This window comes from Oncorhynchus clarkii, chromosome 26, assembly GCF_045791955.1.
Source record: "Oncorhynchus clarkii lewisi isolate Uvic-CL-2024 chromosome 26, UVic_Ocla_1.0, whole genome shotgun sequence".
NCBI classification, from domain to species: domain Eukaryota; kingdom Metazoa; phylum Chordata; class Actinopteri; order Salmoniformes; family Salmonidae; genus Oncorhynchus; species Oncorhynchus clarkii.
In genome coordinates this window covers 15123062-15141661 of record NC_092172.1, presented here as the reverse complement: position 1 = coordinate 15141661, position 18600 = coordinate 15123062, and the positions used below count along the sequence as shown (strand labels likewise).

Sequence of the window (18600 nt, the reverse complement as noted above, 5' to 3'; positions counted from 1 at the left end):
AAGAATTCACCGTAGAAAAAGCACCAAATCGATTTACTAAACACCAACGTGAGAAAGGGGGAATCTAATGTAAGGAACAGCCCCTTCCAAATAGTGCACAGCATATGAATAATACCATTAATAAGACTACAATAGCCAGGTGCTGCTGGACCACTGCAGGAATTTCATCCAGCTGAAAAACCCTGTTCTGTAAGAGTCTCCCAACTGCACCTAAACTCCAGAGACAGGTTTGACCTCTGATGCTGAAGCTGGTAGAGATCTATACTGTCTCAGGCCTTGTCTGTATTCAAGTCAGAGTTAATAGATCGTATATTCTGGGATTCGACAGCTAAGAAGAGTCTAATCCTTTTGCATATAGACTGAGAATGCATACTGCTAACTGTCAGGCGCATAATGACCTCCACTGTGACCAGTGAAAACACATGTACCACTTATTCATGAAAAATGAACCACTTCCAAAGACAAATACTAAGACCCCATAATAAAACAAAGCCACACAGCAAAGCTAGAGATCAAGCAATAAGCCCATCTAAAATATGTATCAGTTTCGGATACTCAATCGTTCTCTTATGAATATCAACAACCTAATCAACGTAGCCACTGCAGAATAAACTGCAGTACAAGGGAGACGGAACGTTTGAAAGAGTCGGAGAAGACTCTCCACCGCCCAACACCCCTGGAGCATATTACCATTTTTTTCTATTTAAGGTGCTGCTGGCTGCCGCCACCAATAGAGAGGCACAGTGTCCCTGTCCCTGTCCTTGTCCCTGGTCGCAGCGCACACAGCAGAGTTCCTCCCCAGAGCAGAGTAGACGCAGAACAGAGCACGGCCCGTTAGTTACCTGCTCGGGGGAATAAAAGACTCCACAAGGATACTCCGCAAGCAGCGCAGTCAGCAACTCACTGTGCCCTCCACAAAAACAAAAGGACCACTATGCACAGTCCATAGGCCTATCAGAGGAGAACACAGGGCATAGACAACTGCCCAGGGTCTAATAACCTGCCCAGGGACTGAGGTTGAAAATTAGCCGGCTGGCTAAAACCGGCACTTTTACTGAAACGTTGATTAATGTGCACTGTCCCTGTAAAAAATAAAATCAACTCAACTCAACACAGGCGGATCCTGAAATGGCATCCAATTCTATATAAATAGTGCACGACTTTTGACCAGGGCCCAAAGAATAATGTGCCACTTGAGATGCACCCACAGACTCCTCTCCAACCTGCTCTCATCCCCCAGACTACATGCAGCTGGTACACCCTTCTCTACTTTCTGCCTGCCTGCCATTTCACCCCCTAATTGCAGCCATCTTTATTATCATGATTCATTGTTATCTATGTACTGTATCTCCCATGTCATGTCTAGGGTTCTTCTATCAGTCAACCACGGAGTGTTGATGTGGGAGAGTGAACAGCGCACAGTGCTGGGTTCCTCCTATACACACACGTCACCCTGTTTCCCAGGAGAGAGAGTGAACAGCGCACAGTGCTGGGTGCCTCCTATACACACACGTCACCCTGTTTCCCAGGAGAGAGAGTGAACAGCGCACAGTGCTGGGTGCCTCCTATACACACATCACCTTGTTTCCCAGGAGATAGAGTGAACAGCTGTCTCCTAAACCAGATGAAGAGCTAACCTAATGTACTACCGTAGCTGCCATTATATTAGCAGTCAGTCACATTGCAGGCTACACTGTCACCTTGCCGCTCCCTTCCCCAGCCCCCATGCTCAACCCCCAGCCCCATGTAGCCCCACACCCCAACCTCGGCCCCAGAGCCCCCCCTCAGCACTCAGCCCTAGCCTAGCCTAGCTCGAGCCCCAGCCCTCGCCACCTACCCCGAGCCCCCTCACTCCCTTAGCCCCGACCTGTCAATTATCTTCCCCAACCAGGTGATGTAATCAGCAAATGGAGCCACAGAAATGAAAGACCTTTCTATCCATCTCAAAGATGTTGATCCAGGGTCAGAGTGAGAGCGAGAGAGAAAGATAAAAATGTGGAACACAGAGAGAGAGAACCGAGAGTGAAAACAAGATGGTGCAAAACTAATGAGTGGGAGAGAAAGGTTGAGGAGAGAATGAGGGAGGAAGAATTTATCTCCTTATATTCTGCTCAGTGGATAAAGGAGCACATAATCTCTCCTCTTTTCATATACTGAGCCCTATACTGAAACTCCACAGAAATTGTAAGCACATTTTAGCACACCCTCCCCCCCAAAAAGATATGGGTAAGAGGGGAAAATATAGCCAAAATTAATGCAGCTTAAAACCCAGCAGTTTATGGAAAACCCTTACTAAGAAGTCATTTTAAGCATAAAATGAAATAAAAATGTTGGACGCGATGCAGAGTTGATCTGGTCTGCGTGAGAAGGCAAAAGCAGAGGCTTATCTGACTGTTAAACCAAATAGGAGCGGATTTATCTTGTTTATTTGTTATTTCTGTCATTTCTTGAGTGTATGTGCTAAATAGTGCAAATGCATTTGATTTAAACATATTTCCCTGCCACCATCTTCCCTATTCAGGTGCTAACAACAGCCCGGAAGAAAATAACCTGATTTACAAATAACAGGGGGAAGAAGATGTCTTCGGAGACGGGGAAGAGAAATGGGAGAGTCACACCAACACTGCATGTCTCTTAATCCAGCCATTTTCCCGAGTCTTCTAGTCAGACGGCCTGCGTAGCGTGAGGGCGGGAGGAGGCTAAACACATTGCGGCTGGGGAATGGGGAAGTACTTCCTGTGAATCATGGCAACCACACAGACAGGGCTCTTTATTCTGCTGGACTCCACTCAATCCCTCCATAAGTGGAGAGGTTGTTGCACTGAGTAGGAGCCCCACTGGTTCCTTATGGTTTAGTAGTACTCTAGCAGGCAGCACTGATACTGCTGCCAACGTCCTGGTGAATAGAAGCCAAGTCTGTTTCTCAAACATGACTGGTCTGAGAAAAGGCTAGATAACAAACATTTTGCAAGAGGGTTCTTCTAATAGTCAACAACTGACAGCGGACACTATCTACAGACACTCACTCTCTATAGTCACTCACTATCTATAGACATTGTCCATAGACACTCATTCTCTATAGACACTCACTATCTACAGACACACACTATCTATAGACACACACTATCTATAGACACACACTATCTACAGACACTATCTATAGACAATATATATAGGCACTCAATATCTACAGACACTATCTATAGACACTCACTATCTACAGCCACTCAATATCTACAGACACTCACTATCTATAGACACTATCTATAAACAATATCTATAGACAGTGTCAAAATATAGTGACTATCTATAGACACTATCTACAGTGCCTTGCAAAAGTATTCATCCCCCTTCCTATTTTGTTGCATTACAACCTGTAATTTTAAATGATTTTTATTTGGATTACATGTAATGGACATACACAAAATAGTTCATATTGGTGAAGTGAAATTTAAAAAATTACAGGTTTCAAAAAATTATAAAAATAAAAAACGAAAAAGTGGTGGGTGCATATGTATTCACCGACTTTGCTATGAAGCCCCTAAATACGATCTGGTGCCATCAATTAGATTCAGAAGTCACATAATTAGTTAAATAAAGTCCACCTGTGTGCAATCTAAGTGTCACATGATCTGTCACATTATCTGAGTATATATACTGTTCTGAAAGGCCCCAGAGTCTGCAACACCACTAAGCAAGGGGCACCACCAATATATTAAGTTAAAATAACTGTTCATTCAGTATTGTTGTAATTGTCATTATTACAAATAAATAAATAAAAATCGGGCGATTAATCGGTATCGGCTTTTTTTGGTCCTCCAATAATCGGTATCGGAGTTGAAAAATTATAATGGGTCGACCTCTACAACAGACACTATCTAAAGACACCATCAACAGACACTCACTATCTACAGACACTATCTAAACACAATATCAACAGACACTATCTATAGACACTCACTATCTATAGACACTCACTATCTATACACACTCACTATCTACAGACTATCTACAGACATTCACTTTCAAAAGACACTCACTATCAAAAGACACCATCTACAGACACATTATCTACGGACACTCACTTTATATAGACACTATCTATATACACTTACTCTCTATAGACACTCACTCTGTATAGACACTCACTCGCTAGACACTCACTATCTATAGACACTATTTATAGACACTAACTAGCTATAGACACTCACTCTCTATAGTCACTCACTATAGACACTATTTATAGACACTCACTCTCTATAGACACTCACTCGCTAGACACTCACTATCTACAGACACGCACTATTTATAGACACTATTTATAGACACTATTTATAGACACTATTTATAGACACTAACTAGCTATAGACACTCACTCGCTAGACACTCACTATCTACAGACACTCACTATCTTTAGACACTATTTATAGACACTAACTAGCTATAAACACTCACTCTCTATAGACACTCACTATAGACACTCACACTCACTATCTACAGACACTCACTATCTACAGACACTCACTATCTACAGACACTCACTATCTATAGACACTATTTACAGACACTCACTCTGTATAGACAGACACTCACTATCTACAGACACTCATTATCTACACTGAGTGGACTAAAGATTAGGAACACCTTCCTAATATTGAGTTGCAACCCGGGGCATGGACTCTACAAGGTGTCGAAAGATTACCACAGGGATGCTGGCCCATGTTGACTCCAATGCTTCCCACAGTTGTGTTAATTTGGCTGGATGTCCTTTGGGTGGTGGACCATTCTTGATTCACACAGGAAAAAATCCCAGCAGCGGGGCAGTTCTTGACACACTCAAACCGGTGCGCCTGGCACCTACTGCCATACCCCGTTCAAAGGCACTTAAATATTTTGTCTTGCCCATTCACCCTCTGAATGGCACACATACACAATCTCTCAATTGTCTTAAGGCTTTAAAATCCTTCTTAAAACCGGTCTCCTCCTCTTCATCTACACTGATTTAAGTGGGTTTAGCAAGTGACATCAATAAGGGATCATAGCTTTCATCTGGTCAGTCTATGTCATGGAAAGAGGTGTACCTAATGTCTTGTTCTCTCAGTGTATAGACACTCACTCTCTACAGACACTCACTATTAATAGCTTGCTTATGGTAGATGATAAAAAAATAGGACTCAAAATATTGTCTCTCTTTTATGCATGCTCCTCTTCAGCAGGAGAGAGAGAGAAAGTGTGTGTGTGTGTGTGTGTGTGTGTGTGTGTGTGTGTGTGTGTGTGTGTGTGTGTGTGTGCCTGTAGAATGGGGCTGTCACGCCCTGACCTTAGAGATCCTTTTTATTCTCTATGTTTGGTTAGGTCAGGGTGTGACTCGGGTGGGAAAGTCTATGTTTTCTATATCTTTGTTTTTGGCCGTTTGTGTATGTATGTGTGTGTGGTTCCCAATCAGAGGCAGCTGTCTATCATTGTCTCTGATTGGGGATCACATATAAGTTGTCATTTCCCTTTTGGGTTTTGTGGGATCTTGTTTTCTGTTTAGTGTCTGTACCTGACAGAACACTTTCCACGCTGCGCTTTGATCCACTCCTTTCGACGAGAGCCGTTACAGGGGCGCTGCCGGAGAGAGACCAGTGACGTGCAGTCAGGGTAGGCCCTATATTGTTCTAATAAAAAGCTGTATCAAATTCAATTATATACAAGAAAAAATCAATTATATACCAAATCGCCATTCTTTTATGCAATGTAATGTTTTTTCACAATGAGTTTGGTGTTTTTCATGCCCAAAATCCACAAATGTGCTAAAACTGCATCAAATGCTCTTGTCGACCTGTGCCTACCTTCCCATCCATTCAAATCATTGACACACCGCCGTTCCTGACTGCAGTCACTGTTGATGGACAGGGTAGGTATAGGCCTTGCTGCTTACACTAGCTCCATTCGATGCATTGAGCGGATTTCTTATTTTGCGCTCGTATATTGCCTTTAAGGCTTAAACAAGCTGTGTGGGAAAAGCACTGCTTATTTGGGCGTGTCTATATAATGTGTCGCTCATCTCGTAAACTGCGTAAGGAAGCTTGATAGCGAGTAAAAACAACCTGACAAAATGGACACTATACATCTTATTTTGAGTGACGCAGCGTTTGAATGCACTGCATCACAGTGCTAGAGGCGTCACTACAGACCAGGGTTTGATCCCGGGCTGTATCACAACCGGCCGATCCGGAGTCCCATAGCGCGGCGCACAATTGGCCCAGCATTGTCTGGGTTAGTGGGGGGGGGGGTTTGGCCGGGGTAGGCCGTCATTGTAAATAAGAATTTGTTATTAACTGACATGCCTAGTTAAATACAGGTTGGTTAAATAAAAAACAGCTGGCTTTTCTGACCTTCCTCAGAAGAAGGGCCAGAAAATCATCAGATCGTTTAAACAGGAGTGGTATGAACAAAAAGACTGGCTGTGCTACCAGTAGCCACCTGTACTGTTTCCCCTGCCTGCTCTTTTCATACTTTCATTTTCTGACTATCTCTGAAACTCACTTATATAATAATACCTTTGATACAGTGATAGCAATACATGGTTATAACATCTACAGAAAAGACAGAAATGCCAATGGTGGAGGTGTTGCTGTTTATATTTAGAGTCATATTCCTGTAAAACCTAGAGAGGATCTCATGTTCAATACTGTTGAAGTAATATGGCTACAGGTTCATCTGCCTCACCTAAAGCCCATTCTGGTGGGAAGCTGCTATAGACCACCAAGTGCTAACAGTCAGTATCTGGATAACATGTGTGAAATGCTTGATAATGTATGTCATATCAACAGAGAGGTATATTTTCTGGGTGATTTAAATAATGAGAGTGGCTTTCATCAAGCTGCCCACTCAAGAAAAAGCTTCAAACTGTAACCAGTGCCTGCAACCTGGTTCAGGTTATAAGTCAACCTACCAAGGTAGTTAGAAACAGCACAGGAATGAAATCATTAACATACTGTATATTGATCACATCTTCACTAATGCTGCAGAAATTAGCTTGAAAGCAGTATCTAGATCCATCGGATGTAGTGATCATAATATAGTAGCCATATCTCGGAAAACCAAAGTTCCAAAGGCTGGGCCTAATATAGTGTATAAGAGGTCATACAATATGTTTTGTAGTGATTGTTGTTTATGTAAATAATATTTGTTGGTCTGTGGTGTGTAATGAGGATCAACCAGATGCTGCACTTGACACATTTATGAAATTGCTTATTCTAGTTATTAATAAGCATGCACCCATTAAGAAAATTACTGTAAAAACTGTTAAATCCCAGTGGATTGATGAGGAATTTAAAAATGGTATGGTTGAGAGGGATGAGGCATAAGGAACGGCAAATAAATCTGGCTGCACAACCGATTGGCGAACATACTGCAAATTGAGAAATGATGTGACTAAACTAGACTATGAAACAAAGATAAATGATATAAAGAATGACAGTAAAAAAGCTATGGAGAACCTTAAATTACATTTTGGGCAAAAAGACAAACTCAGCTCCATCATTAATTTAATCAGATGGCTCATGCGTCACAAGACCCACGGATATTGCCAATTACTTTCATGATTTTTTCATTGGCAAGATTAGCAAACTTAGGCATGACATGCCAGCAACAGACGCTGACACTACACATCCAAGTATAACTGATCAAATGTTGAAAGACAAGCCTTGTAATTTTGAATTCCGTAAAGTGAGTGTGGAAGAGGTGAAAAAATTATTGTTGTCTATCAACAATGACAAGACACTGATCTGACAACTTGGATGGAAAATTATTGCCACTCCTATTTGCAAAAGTCATTCCGTTACCTAAGAATGCTGGCTCAAATAGCCAACCAATCAGCATGTTACCATCCCTAGGTTACCATCCCTAGGTTACCATCCCTAGGTTACCATTCCTAGGTTACCATCCCTTTTGAAAAAAATAGTGTTTGATCAGGCCCTACAGGTACTAGTTTTGTCACACCTGGACACTGTTCAGTCATGTGGTCACAGCACAGAGAGCTAACATTAATGATATGCATGTCAATCACTCATGGCTCAAAGTGGAGGAGAGATTTACTTCATCACTACTTGTTTTTGTAAGATGTATTGACAAGCTGAATGCACCGAGCTGTCTGTTTAAACTATTAACACACAGCTCGGAGACCCATGCAAAACCCCACAAGACAAATGAGCAGCAAAAACAACATGTGACCATGCACAATGCTAACCCACTGGGCACACATTGTTTGAATCAGTGTTGTTTCCATGCCATTACAATGACGTTACGTTGAATCAATGTGAGTAGACGTTGAATTGACGTCTGTGCCCAGTGGGATGGTAGCCTAAAGGAAAATAAGGACCTTAGTAAAGCAACATGCTTAGGGGAGCATTTCGTGGTAATGATGAACCCAGACACTTGACGACTTCGTGTTTGTGGGTAGGCCTACATCAAGCAGAATACAGAATGATTTGATTTAAGCAGTCCGTGATGTTAGGACAGATGAATAGACTTTGTTTACAAGTAAAGGTAGACCTGCATTTTTGTTTGCAATTTGCGGGTTAGGGTACTGTTGAATGAATATGAGAATAATTGTTTATTAGCCTTTTCAAACTTGTAAAATGTAACCAGTGCGTGTGAAACTAACTGTGCCCACAAACCGTCTACTTGCCTGTCCACAAACGGTAACAATTATAGATGGCTAGACAGAGGTGCTGTCCATTGAGTACCACAGTTAACCTGCTGAATCCTGGCCACGGCCTCAGCTACCTTATAAAATACTTTCTTCTGAAGGTCATTTTCATCATTGTTCCAGCTCATTCTGTTACGGGATACTCCAGGACGTGCTGATTCTGCCGGTACCAGATTACGTTAGAACCTGTCGAAATGTGGAAGCTATACTGTCCACTAGGGGCAATGTGAGCAACTATTACCTTCTAATAGGCTTACAACCTGGTTGTTTTGGATGGGCGTTTAAGCCGCAGACTCCGGCTCTGAGGGTCACGTGTTCAATCGCAGTGCTAGACACTCGTTTTTATTTTTTTAGTTTTAAGCCTTTCCCAAACCTTAACCACTCAGAATTAATGCCTAAACTTAAAGGGATACTTCGGGATTTTGGCATTCTTCCAGATCCGGATCAAACCCGGATCTGTAGTGACGCCTCGATCACTGTGATGCAGTGCCTTAGACCACTGCACCACTCAGGAGGTCCAGGCAATATAGGTTAATAGACCAATAACAAAGAGAGTTTGTGTCTGTGATATGGTGGGGCTGAGTTAAGCAGCGTCGGATGATAAGAAATATTCGGCTATCACTTGTGAATCTTAGCTACATTTGTATTTAGGCCTACATCGGTGAATATTTTTGTCAATTTCGGTTAATAGCCTATGTCACTGTGGTTGTTGGAGCTATCTGTTGTATGGTGAACTTGGGCTTCAGCAAGGTTTATTTGTGAGTAAATCTGGCTTTGATAATAGCTAGTGCCTCACCAGCCACCGACCTCCCCACACGTCACTGATCCACACAGTAATGTGTCACTGGAACCTGCAGCAATGGTAACTACTGATTCAGCTGGCTTTGATGATTACAAATCAAACGTGTATTTCTTCAAGAAAGTTTGCTGTTCATTTCACAAGGCTGCCATCATGTACCCAGATTAAGAAACATCACCACAATAACATCTGACTGTAATCCACATAGATTTTAGTCAGAAAATCTAGACCCCCTCTCCCTTTTCCACCACCTATCTCATGTGGGAATGCTGTTTCATTCTATATTCTCCTATCACAGGTCTTTTATCCAAATGGCCTGGGGATAGTTATGTCTAGCAGGCTGTAGCAGGCAGGTCTGCAGAGCTCTAGGTCACCTAGATGTCACACCAACGGCACACACACACACAGGGCTTGAGACTTTCTCCTTCACTGCAGGGTGATGAATCGAGAGAAATAACTTTGTCACATCACACAACAGTGGCCCTGAAATGTTGAGATAACTGAAACTGACATATTTACCACTGGTCCGTGGAACAATAATCACAGACGTCTAGCGGCAAGAAAAACACATTTGATAGTGAAAAGTGTTAAAAGAAGAAAAACTGGTGAATGGATCTGGGCTGTCTGGGGTTGTGAATCCACCTGGTGAGATTATAAATTGATGTTGCAGAGGACAGAGCAATGGGAAGGACACACAACGAACCGACACCGTCAGGTGACAAAAAATAATTCAAAGAAATGTATGTCAATCAATATAATCTCACCCCAGCAGATTACCAACGCTATTGTTCATTTCTAATTAAATGACATAATAAGAATACATAAACATACATATATTCTCAAATGAGGAGTGTTTGCTTTGCGTGTCACGCTCCCACAAGTGTACTGAGGTCACACGGTACATTTCAATCACTCTGCCGCCGTGCCACGCTGACTGGCAGCCCGCCCCCACGGCCCACCCTCAACCTCTCCATCCCATCCTCCCTCCATTAAATAAATTGTGTTGTAATAATCTCTGTGATGTGATGTGTGCTCCTAATATTGGTGGATGGACACGGCAGCAGCCTCTTTTGATTACCCCTCGGCCAGACCCAGAGCTCACGCTAATCCTGTGCTTTACCTTTACTAAATGAAAAAAAGGGTGCAATGACTCCTCCGGCCGCACCTATTTCCCCACTATGGCATCCCCTACGCCATAGGCTATTAGCACTGTACTGTGGTGTGCCGTGCAGAGGAGAGGGGAGACATGCTCCATGGGGGCTGGCTGGGGGCCGGAGCAGGGGGCGACTCTCACTCCCAACACCCACCAATAGGGTTTGAGCAGTCAGACTGAAACTACGGCTGCATGTGGCCACCAAGCAGGGTGGAGAGCCTGCATTATTTCCTCCTAGCTCATTTTCTATAAATCACCCGATGACAAGCTAGAGGTCCCGCAAGACCCAAACAAATCAATATGAAAACGCACCCTCAAATCAACTGTAATCAACCTGGCTGAACGTAGACAACACTGTCATCTGATCCCACCCCCTCCCTTTCTACCTGAGCTACGAGCAAGTCGAGAGCGAGCGATAAAGTGTGTGTGTGCGTGTGTGCGTGCATCCTCAGCAAGCAGAGGAACAGTACTAGAGCATTGCAACCGTGTACTACACCTGTGTCATTTGTCATTCAAATGGCAATTTTCCGAGAGGTTTTAGTACCCAGTCACTATAGTTTATTAGAAACAGTCTACTGTACATTGATTTAGCCCATAGCTTTCTCAACCTAGAAACAATCTATGACTGAACAGGCAAAGCTGAATTTCTGTATGACAAGCCTTTTGTTGTGCTTCCAACAGACACATTTTATAAAGCACTGTCACGAGATCAATATGACGAGCCACCATACAAATACAGTTTTGCTTTCATTCAATGTGCAATCTTCATTTATGTACACAAAATAGAAATGGGGGAGTCAGTTATACGACCTCATTTTGAATTGGGATGCCATTATTGTTTTGATGAACCAAAAGGGGATACAAACGGAAGCCTTTATACACACAGAAGACTTGTCTAGACTGGAATACAAGGGACAGTTCATATATTTACTTTTGAGCTGCTGAAACATTTGTATTTCCAGAGCAACAGTTTTGATTCAGCAGCAAGCATTCCCCTTTAGTTTCATAACGACAGCCACAACTCCTATCCCAGTTTTACAGGCTGATCACTACAGTACATTTCCAAACAGAGATGTATTTTAGAAACAGGATAATAACCCTGTCATGGAGAGTTAAAGCAAGCTGAACTAATGGGTGTTACCAAATGCATTCAGAAGGAAGTATTTCTGCACATTTGGACATAAAGGTGTTTCTTGGCCCTCGAAATGTATTCAACCTACAGTAATGTGCATTCTGTCTTCTAAATCTGCTCTACTTCTCTTTAATGTATTCCAGTGTAAAGGGAACAGGAGGAGAAGGAACTAGAAGATGTCTTTTTAGAGGCCTTTTTTTACTGCCGAGTGAAATCTCTTTGGGGAGATGGCGATGGTTATGCAGGATGAATAAAAGGCCAGGTGAGATGTGGGATTTGAAGGTTTGAACAGGGAATCTCCTGGCAGAGGGTGAGGCGGAGGGAGGAAGTCGACTGATTGACAGACACAGCAGGCCAGGTTAACCTCCTCTTCTGATTGGTTTGGGAGCACTGTTTCATGTTTAATAGAGTCTTTAAAACCAAAATAAGCTTTCATGTTAAAAGTATTGTCATTTTCCAACTCCGTGGCGATACGGCAGTATTAAACAATATACTACTACTGATGATGCATCGTTAAGCGTGCTGCTGAATTACAAGGTTATTAAAAGGTACTTAAAGATTGGAGAACAACGTTTTGCTGTCACATCATCCGTCATTAACCTTGCCAAATCTCTCACTGATTCACCCCATACAAAACACCAATCAATCACATCTGCTGCAGGCTGGTTGGCTGGCTGGCTGACTACATCACTTCCCCAAAGAAAGGAAGAAGACGCATGTTCAGCAATGAGCAGAAATGAGGCTGTACAGATTTGGCTCTGGAAATGAGCCTTTAGATTGGATTACGATGCCATTTTTAAGCCGTCTTTTCCCCTCAGAAGATGTGCTGTGCTCCTCCTCTCCCTCTCAACGTTATGCAATAGTTGAGAAGAGAAAATATTGCTGAATTTCTGTAGTCATGATTGTGTGTGACTCCCAGTGACACTTTAATTTGTGCGTATTATGACAATATTAAATAGCAAAGGCTTTGGAGCAGCCAGGGAAATTGAAACTCAATCACAGAGTTCTGACTTCTCCAACCATGCCCATTACAAGATCCTCTTTCATCTCCTTCTATACTTTAATTTCAGCCATGTGTTTATTCGGTCTCTGATTGTAGTCAATATGCCTGCCTGGGGAACTATTTTGTGTTTTCTGTCTGGGTTGGCAGTGTGGGTTGTGCCGTGGCGGAGATCTTTGTGGGCTATACTCGGCCTTGTCTCAGGATGGTAAGTTGGTGGTTGAAGATATCCCTCTAGTGGTGTGGGGGCTGTGCTTTGGCAAAGTGGGTGGGGTTATATCCTTCCTGTTTGGCCCTGTCCGGGGGTATCATCGGATGGGGCCACAGTGTCTCCTGACCCCTCCTGTCTCAGCCTCCAGTATTTATGCTGCAGTAGTTTGTGTCGGGGGGCAAGGGTCAGTTTGTTATATCTGGAGTACTTCTCCTGTCTTATCCGGTATCTTGTGTAAATTTCTTTATTTCTCTCTCTCTGGCAGGAGCTGAGCCCTAGGACCATGCCTCAGGACTACCTGGCATGATGACTCCTTGCTGTCCCCAGTCTACCTGGCCGTGCTGCTGCTCCAGTTTCAACTGTTCTGCCTGCGATTACTATTATTTGACCATGCTGGTCATTTATGAACATTTGAACATCTTGGCCATGTTCTGTTATAATCTCCACCCGGCACAGCCAGAAGAGGACTGGCCACCCCTCATAGCCTGGTTCCTCTCTAGGTTTCTTCCTAGGTTTTGGCCTTTCTAGGGAGTTTTTCCTAGCCACCGTGCTTCTACACCTGCATTGCTTGAGATATCACTTTGAGATATCAGCTGATATACGAAGGGCTATATAAATACATTTGATTTTGATTTGATTTGAACAACACAGAATCAAACACTTCCTCATTATCATAATCCTCCTCTTTTAAAGCTGCAATATGTAACTTTCTGGGTGACCTGACCAAATTCACATAGAAATGTGAGTTATAGATATGTAATTCTCATTGAAAGCAAGTCTAAGAAGCAATAGATTGTTCTATGTCCGCTATTTCTATGCTTCCAGTTCTTACGTTTTTTTTTTTACATGTTTTACTTTCAGTTTTGTACACCAGCTTCAAACAGAAGGAAATATAATATTTTTGGTTATGGAAAATACATTTCACAGTGATTTAGATGGTACAATGATTCTCGACACAAACAAGAATTAATCCAATCTCTCACACAAGTCTGTAGCTATACAACCTGTTAGTGGAGGGTGCTTAGTGGGATGACACTGCAAAAAAGTAGTTTGTTCATCTCATATACATTTAGACAGCTGCACTCATTAGCTATTATCAAAAACCCGACCCTAGGCAACACAGTGACTAGGGTCTGGCTTCAATGATGGACTCTTTTGGCATAGAAGAACTACGTCACTGCCTACGCAGATAAGGGAAGACAAAAAAATCTGCGGACACTCCCAATAAATCACGAGGCAGACATGCCAGAACGTCGCGATTCAGAAGTTTGCAGTCAATACCTTTGCATCAACTACCTTAACTAAAACCTGTGCAAACTAGCTACTTGGGAAACGCACTCATTAAAAATTGCCTCTGTGATCTCCATCTTGCTAGCAACTGTTTTGTAGTTTATTTAAGCTGATAAAGTAGTAACGTAGGCAGTGACAGTTCCTCTATGCCAAAAGATTCCATCATTGAAACCAGACCCTAGTCACTGTTGCCTAGGGTCGGGTTTTCAAGACTGCTCATTAGCAGAGTATTGTACTTCAATGGGGACACTTAAGCATGCTGAAGCACAGAATGTTCATCGTGACCTATGTTAAGGGTAAAGGCATCAACTGGATGACTAAATTATAACGAGAGCAGACCATTTAACAATGAGTCAGGACTGAAAGAGATTTTTAATTGCACAAGTGAGAGGAACGTCCAATATAATCACAGTCAACTGATTTTATAGCGTGTAAACTGCTGTCAGCTAGCTGAAATGTTTCAAATATAATTACGCCGATATACAGTAATACCCTCCCACACACACTGAGCAAGGCAAGTGATTGACCTGATTCTCATGCCACTTGGCAGGCATGGCCACTGGACATTAGGATGTGTTGGATGCCAGGCGGAGTCAGAGACTACAGAGGGAGTGGGTATAATAGAACTGGCAGACTCCTGTCTATAGAGTAACTCTAGCCTCACTTCTTTAGAAGGGGAAAGAGTGGAGTTGGGAATGTAGGTAATTATAGCAAGAGTGGGAGGCAATTGCAGGTGTGGGAGACAGAGGAGGGACTTTAGTGTAGGAGGTGCTATCTGTAGTGGTACAGGTGGGAGGGGTCACATTGGGAAAGGAGATGATGGCCCTTGTGGTGGGAGAGAGGGGTAACAGCCAGGTAATTGATTGCAGCATCTGTGATCTAGCCCTCGCTGAATACCAATACTCCCCACTGAGAAAGAAATCATCCAATAACATTGGTATGAAATGCGTAAACATAATCAGAATACTGACAATAAGACAAAAGGAATCCAGTGTTCCAGTTACTGAATACTGTGTATTATGAAGGTTATTCAACACTGTTGGAAAATATCATTGGATAAAACAAATTAAAAATGATGGTACAATAAATCGTATGATTCAACTCCCAACTTACACAGATATGCATTTCTACTATTATATACTGTCACTTGCACAGTGCACACACACACACACACACACACACACCTACACACAGACACTTCTTGCAAAGGCAAAGCAAATGACATCCCATTTCTTTTCTTGGCAGCCTGAGCTAAGTAATCCAGGCATCTGAGAAATGTGCACCATCCTGTGATGTGAAGGCAGCAGAATGTCTGTGTAGATTCACAAGACCAATGGGGAAACAAGCAGATAAATCAGTCTGTTTTCCATGGAGAGTGCCTTCCTTTCCCTGAGACTTCTCTCTCTATCCACAGCCCTGGGCTGTGTCTGCCTGCCTGACACTGCTGCCTGCCTGCTCCCTCTCTCCCTCTCTGACCGCCAGCCTAGCCTGCCTGTAAACACTCGCCACGCAGACTTGTCTCTCGCATGCGAGACAAACCTGGTCTTGTTCTTGAAGCACTACTGTTATGACAAACCTTCTGCTTGTGTGACAGGTGATGGGGTTGGATGAGGCATTACTGTATATCATTATATCAGTGTACAGTAGATGAACCAAAGACAAACTAGCTGGATCAAATCCAATGTCAAGGACAGGGAAAGATCTGCCGGGCAATTAGGCTTCTGCTATTGTCTTTCACAACACTATGATACATTTTTGCACTTAGCGTTTCGTCTGGTAACAATAAAGGCATTAGCCAGCATGTAATGTCAATAGCTGGAGGCTTTTATTTTAACTATATGATTAGAGATTGTGTATGTCCAGTTGACAATTCAGTGTCACCTCAAAAGAATAAGGTAAGCATGAGGTCAGAGGTCAACTTTTGAAAAAGTTTTCATGTGCCATTTCACTGTCCTTGAAACGCTGATACAGATCCCCAATATGGCAGCCAGAGACAAAATGTGTCAATGACCTAAATATTTTTGAACGTATCAGAATACTGAAAAGTATGGTGACTAGGTAGGTTAAGATCACCTCTCAAATGTTTCATGAACTTGAGATAATTTGGTTGAACTCATACATGAAAGAACAATAAGCATTCATGTATATTACTATCATTTGTTTCAAATTGTGTTAAACTGTAATATAGTTGAATATAATATAGTATGATATTGTACAATATAGTTTAATATAATATAGTATGATATTGTACAATATATATTTACTATTTAAATTATGCATAACAAATATTACTATTGCAATATCAAACTTTGTATCTGGTTGCTGCGATACTATAATCCACTTTTGGAGAAGAAAAAAAAATTATTTAATAAAATATTCCCTCCTAATCTATCCTATATTACATGCATGAGCTGAATGATTACAATCCACTAAAGAAATTAAACCTGTGTAAGAGGTTGTTATTAACTTAATTACATTATTGGGATTATAAAGATCACTGCTTATTTTGAAAATGGGTGAAAATGCTTTTAAAAATGCAGGCTACATTCATATTGGTTTGTGCTGGAACTCCTACTCTCTGTAGCCATGATCCACCCGTTCTATGGATATACTTCACAATTCACTGTATGTTTTTGGACATATGGCCAGTAGGCCCTTGACGTATAGCATCAATAATGGACAATGTCCATAATGCTGAGCAATCCTGTGCTTTACATTTGAAGCCATGCATCACATGCATGCACTGTACTGTATAGCCAATGTCACAGTCAAGGTCAATACTTAATGAATAACAAGAGAATGAGGCTGCACTTCCATGTATACCTCATATGAAAACTTGAGGAATGATACTGGTAATTTATAGGTAGAACTGGTTATGGTCATTTTTAACACATGAAACCTGAAACCTTAAATACTATTGTGTGTGTGTGTGTGTGTGTGTGGGGGGGGGGGGGGTAATTATTCAGTCATTAGCACATCACCTCACATAAAGCCAATAGAGTTGCTGTACATTGATTAGTGATAAATCATTTCCCTGAATATAACTTGGATTTAATGAAAAAGAGAGAATATTACATTGGTACACTTCTATTGATTCTGTTCAAGAAAATGAACAGACACCTTTGAGAACCATCTATGTGTGTGATGTTTGGCCTGTTCCTGCCACACATTATTCTGATGCCACGTATATATCTGCCTACATTACATTTATTAGACTATTATTAGATTTCCAATGTTGAATAAGTTATTATAGCTGATGTCTAATAAATACATTTAAAATGAAGAGTAAGTATCATGGGATTATGTAATTCTCAGACGTGTAAATTATTTTTGATTTGTTTTCAATTCATTAAACAAATTGTTCCACACACATTTATGCACAGAATTAGGGATAAACCAAATGTATCCTTTTATATCCGAGATGATGGCATTTTCTTATGCCATCATTAAATACCCTATCACTAATGCATTTGCCATTGTACCTGATAGTGAGATAGTGAAATTATCAGTTGAAAATAAAGTACCCATTTCATTTTCCTTGAAGGCTAGGTGAGTGTGTATGGACGCATCCTGCCCACACTTCATCCGCGCATGACGCTCTGACGTCTGACCAGAACGCAATGGAGGTAGTTACCTGAAATCACTGTACGGGTGAATTATCCAAAATCCGGCGGATTTAACCCGCTCTTGTTCCCGTTCCACCGCCTTTTCGCTCCCAAACATCCTTAGGGAGAACTTGTTGACCCCCGGTTGCAGCATTGCCCCAAACTGCCTGTGTATGAATCCTGCCTGGTACAATCTCTCGTCGTCCGGCGAAATTTGATCAATGCCATCCAACTTTATGAACCCTGATTCCTGGTCAAGAGAAGCATGTTGGGCACCACCAGCACCACCAGCGCTGGCGCCTTGCGCACCTTGGTCCGCCCCACCGCCAATAGCCCCGGGGGGGCTCTCCTCGCTCGGGGTGACGTCCCCTTCCGTGATGAGGCGCCTTTGCTCCGCCGAGTCTGAGTCGTGCACATGCCGACTGGTGATGGAGGAGAAACTGCCACGAAATCTCCGACAATCTCCGTTTAAACTGGTCTTCGTTGGTCTCCCAATGTCTGTCTCCATGATCACCGTGTCTCCACTTCTGGTCTCCCCGATGCCTTTGATGCTTCCTCTGGAGGTTGGTGACGGCAAGGGTTTCATCCTAATACTCTTCCTCCGGGTGTCCTTGTCGCCGTCTTCTCCTTCGCCCATAATATAAGCTTTCTGTCCAATATGCTGTGGCAAACTGTAGAGCCTTTTACGCATGGAGGAGTGCAACCTGTCCAT

The 18600-nt window shown here is 42.3% G+C and overlaps 1 protein-coding gene across 1 annotated transcript in view; it reads right to left on the bottom strand.

The window, feature by feature from the left end:
• The window catches only part of LOC139384749 (potassium/sodium hyperpolarization-activated cyclic nucleotide-gated channel 3-like), a 90672-nt gene extending 72072 nt beyond the window's left edge, over nt 1-18600 (bottom strand). The window contains exon 1 of the mRNA XM_071129617.1: nt 17918-18600. Coding sequence (XP_070985718.1) covers nt 17918-18600 — 683 coding nt within the window. The remainder of the gene's footprint in view (nt 1-17917) is intronic.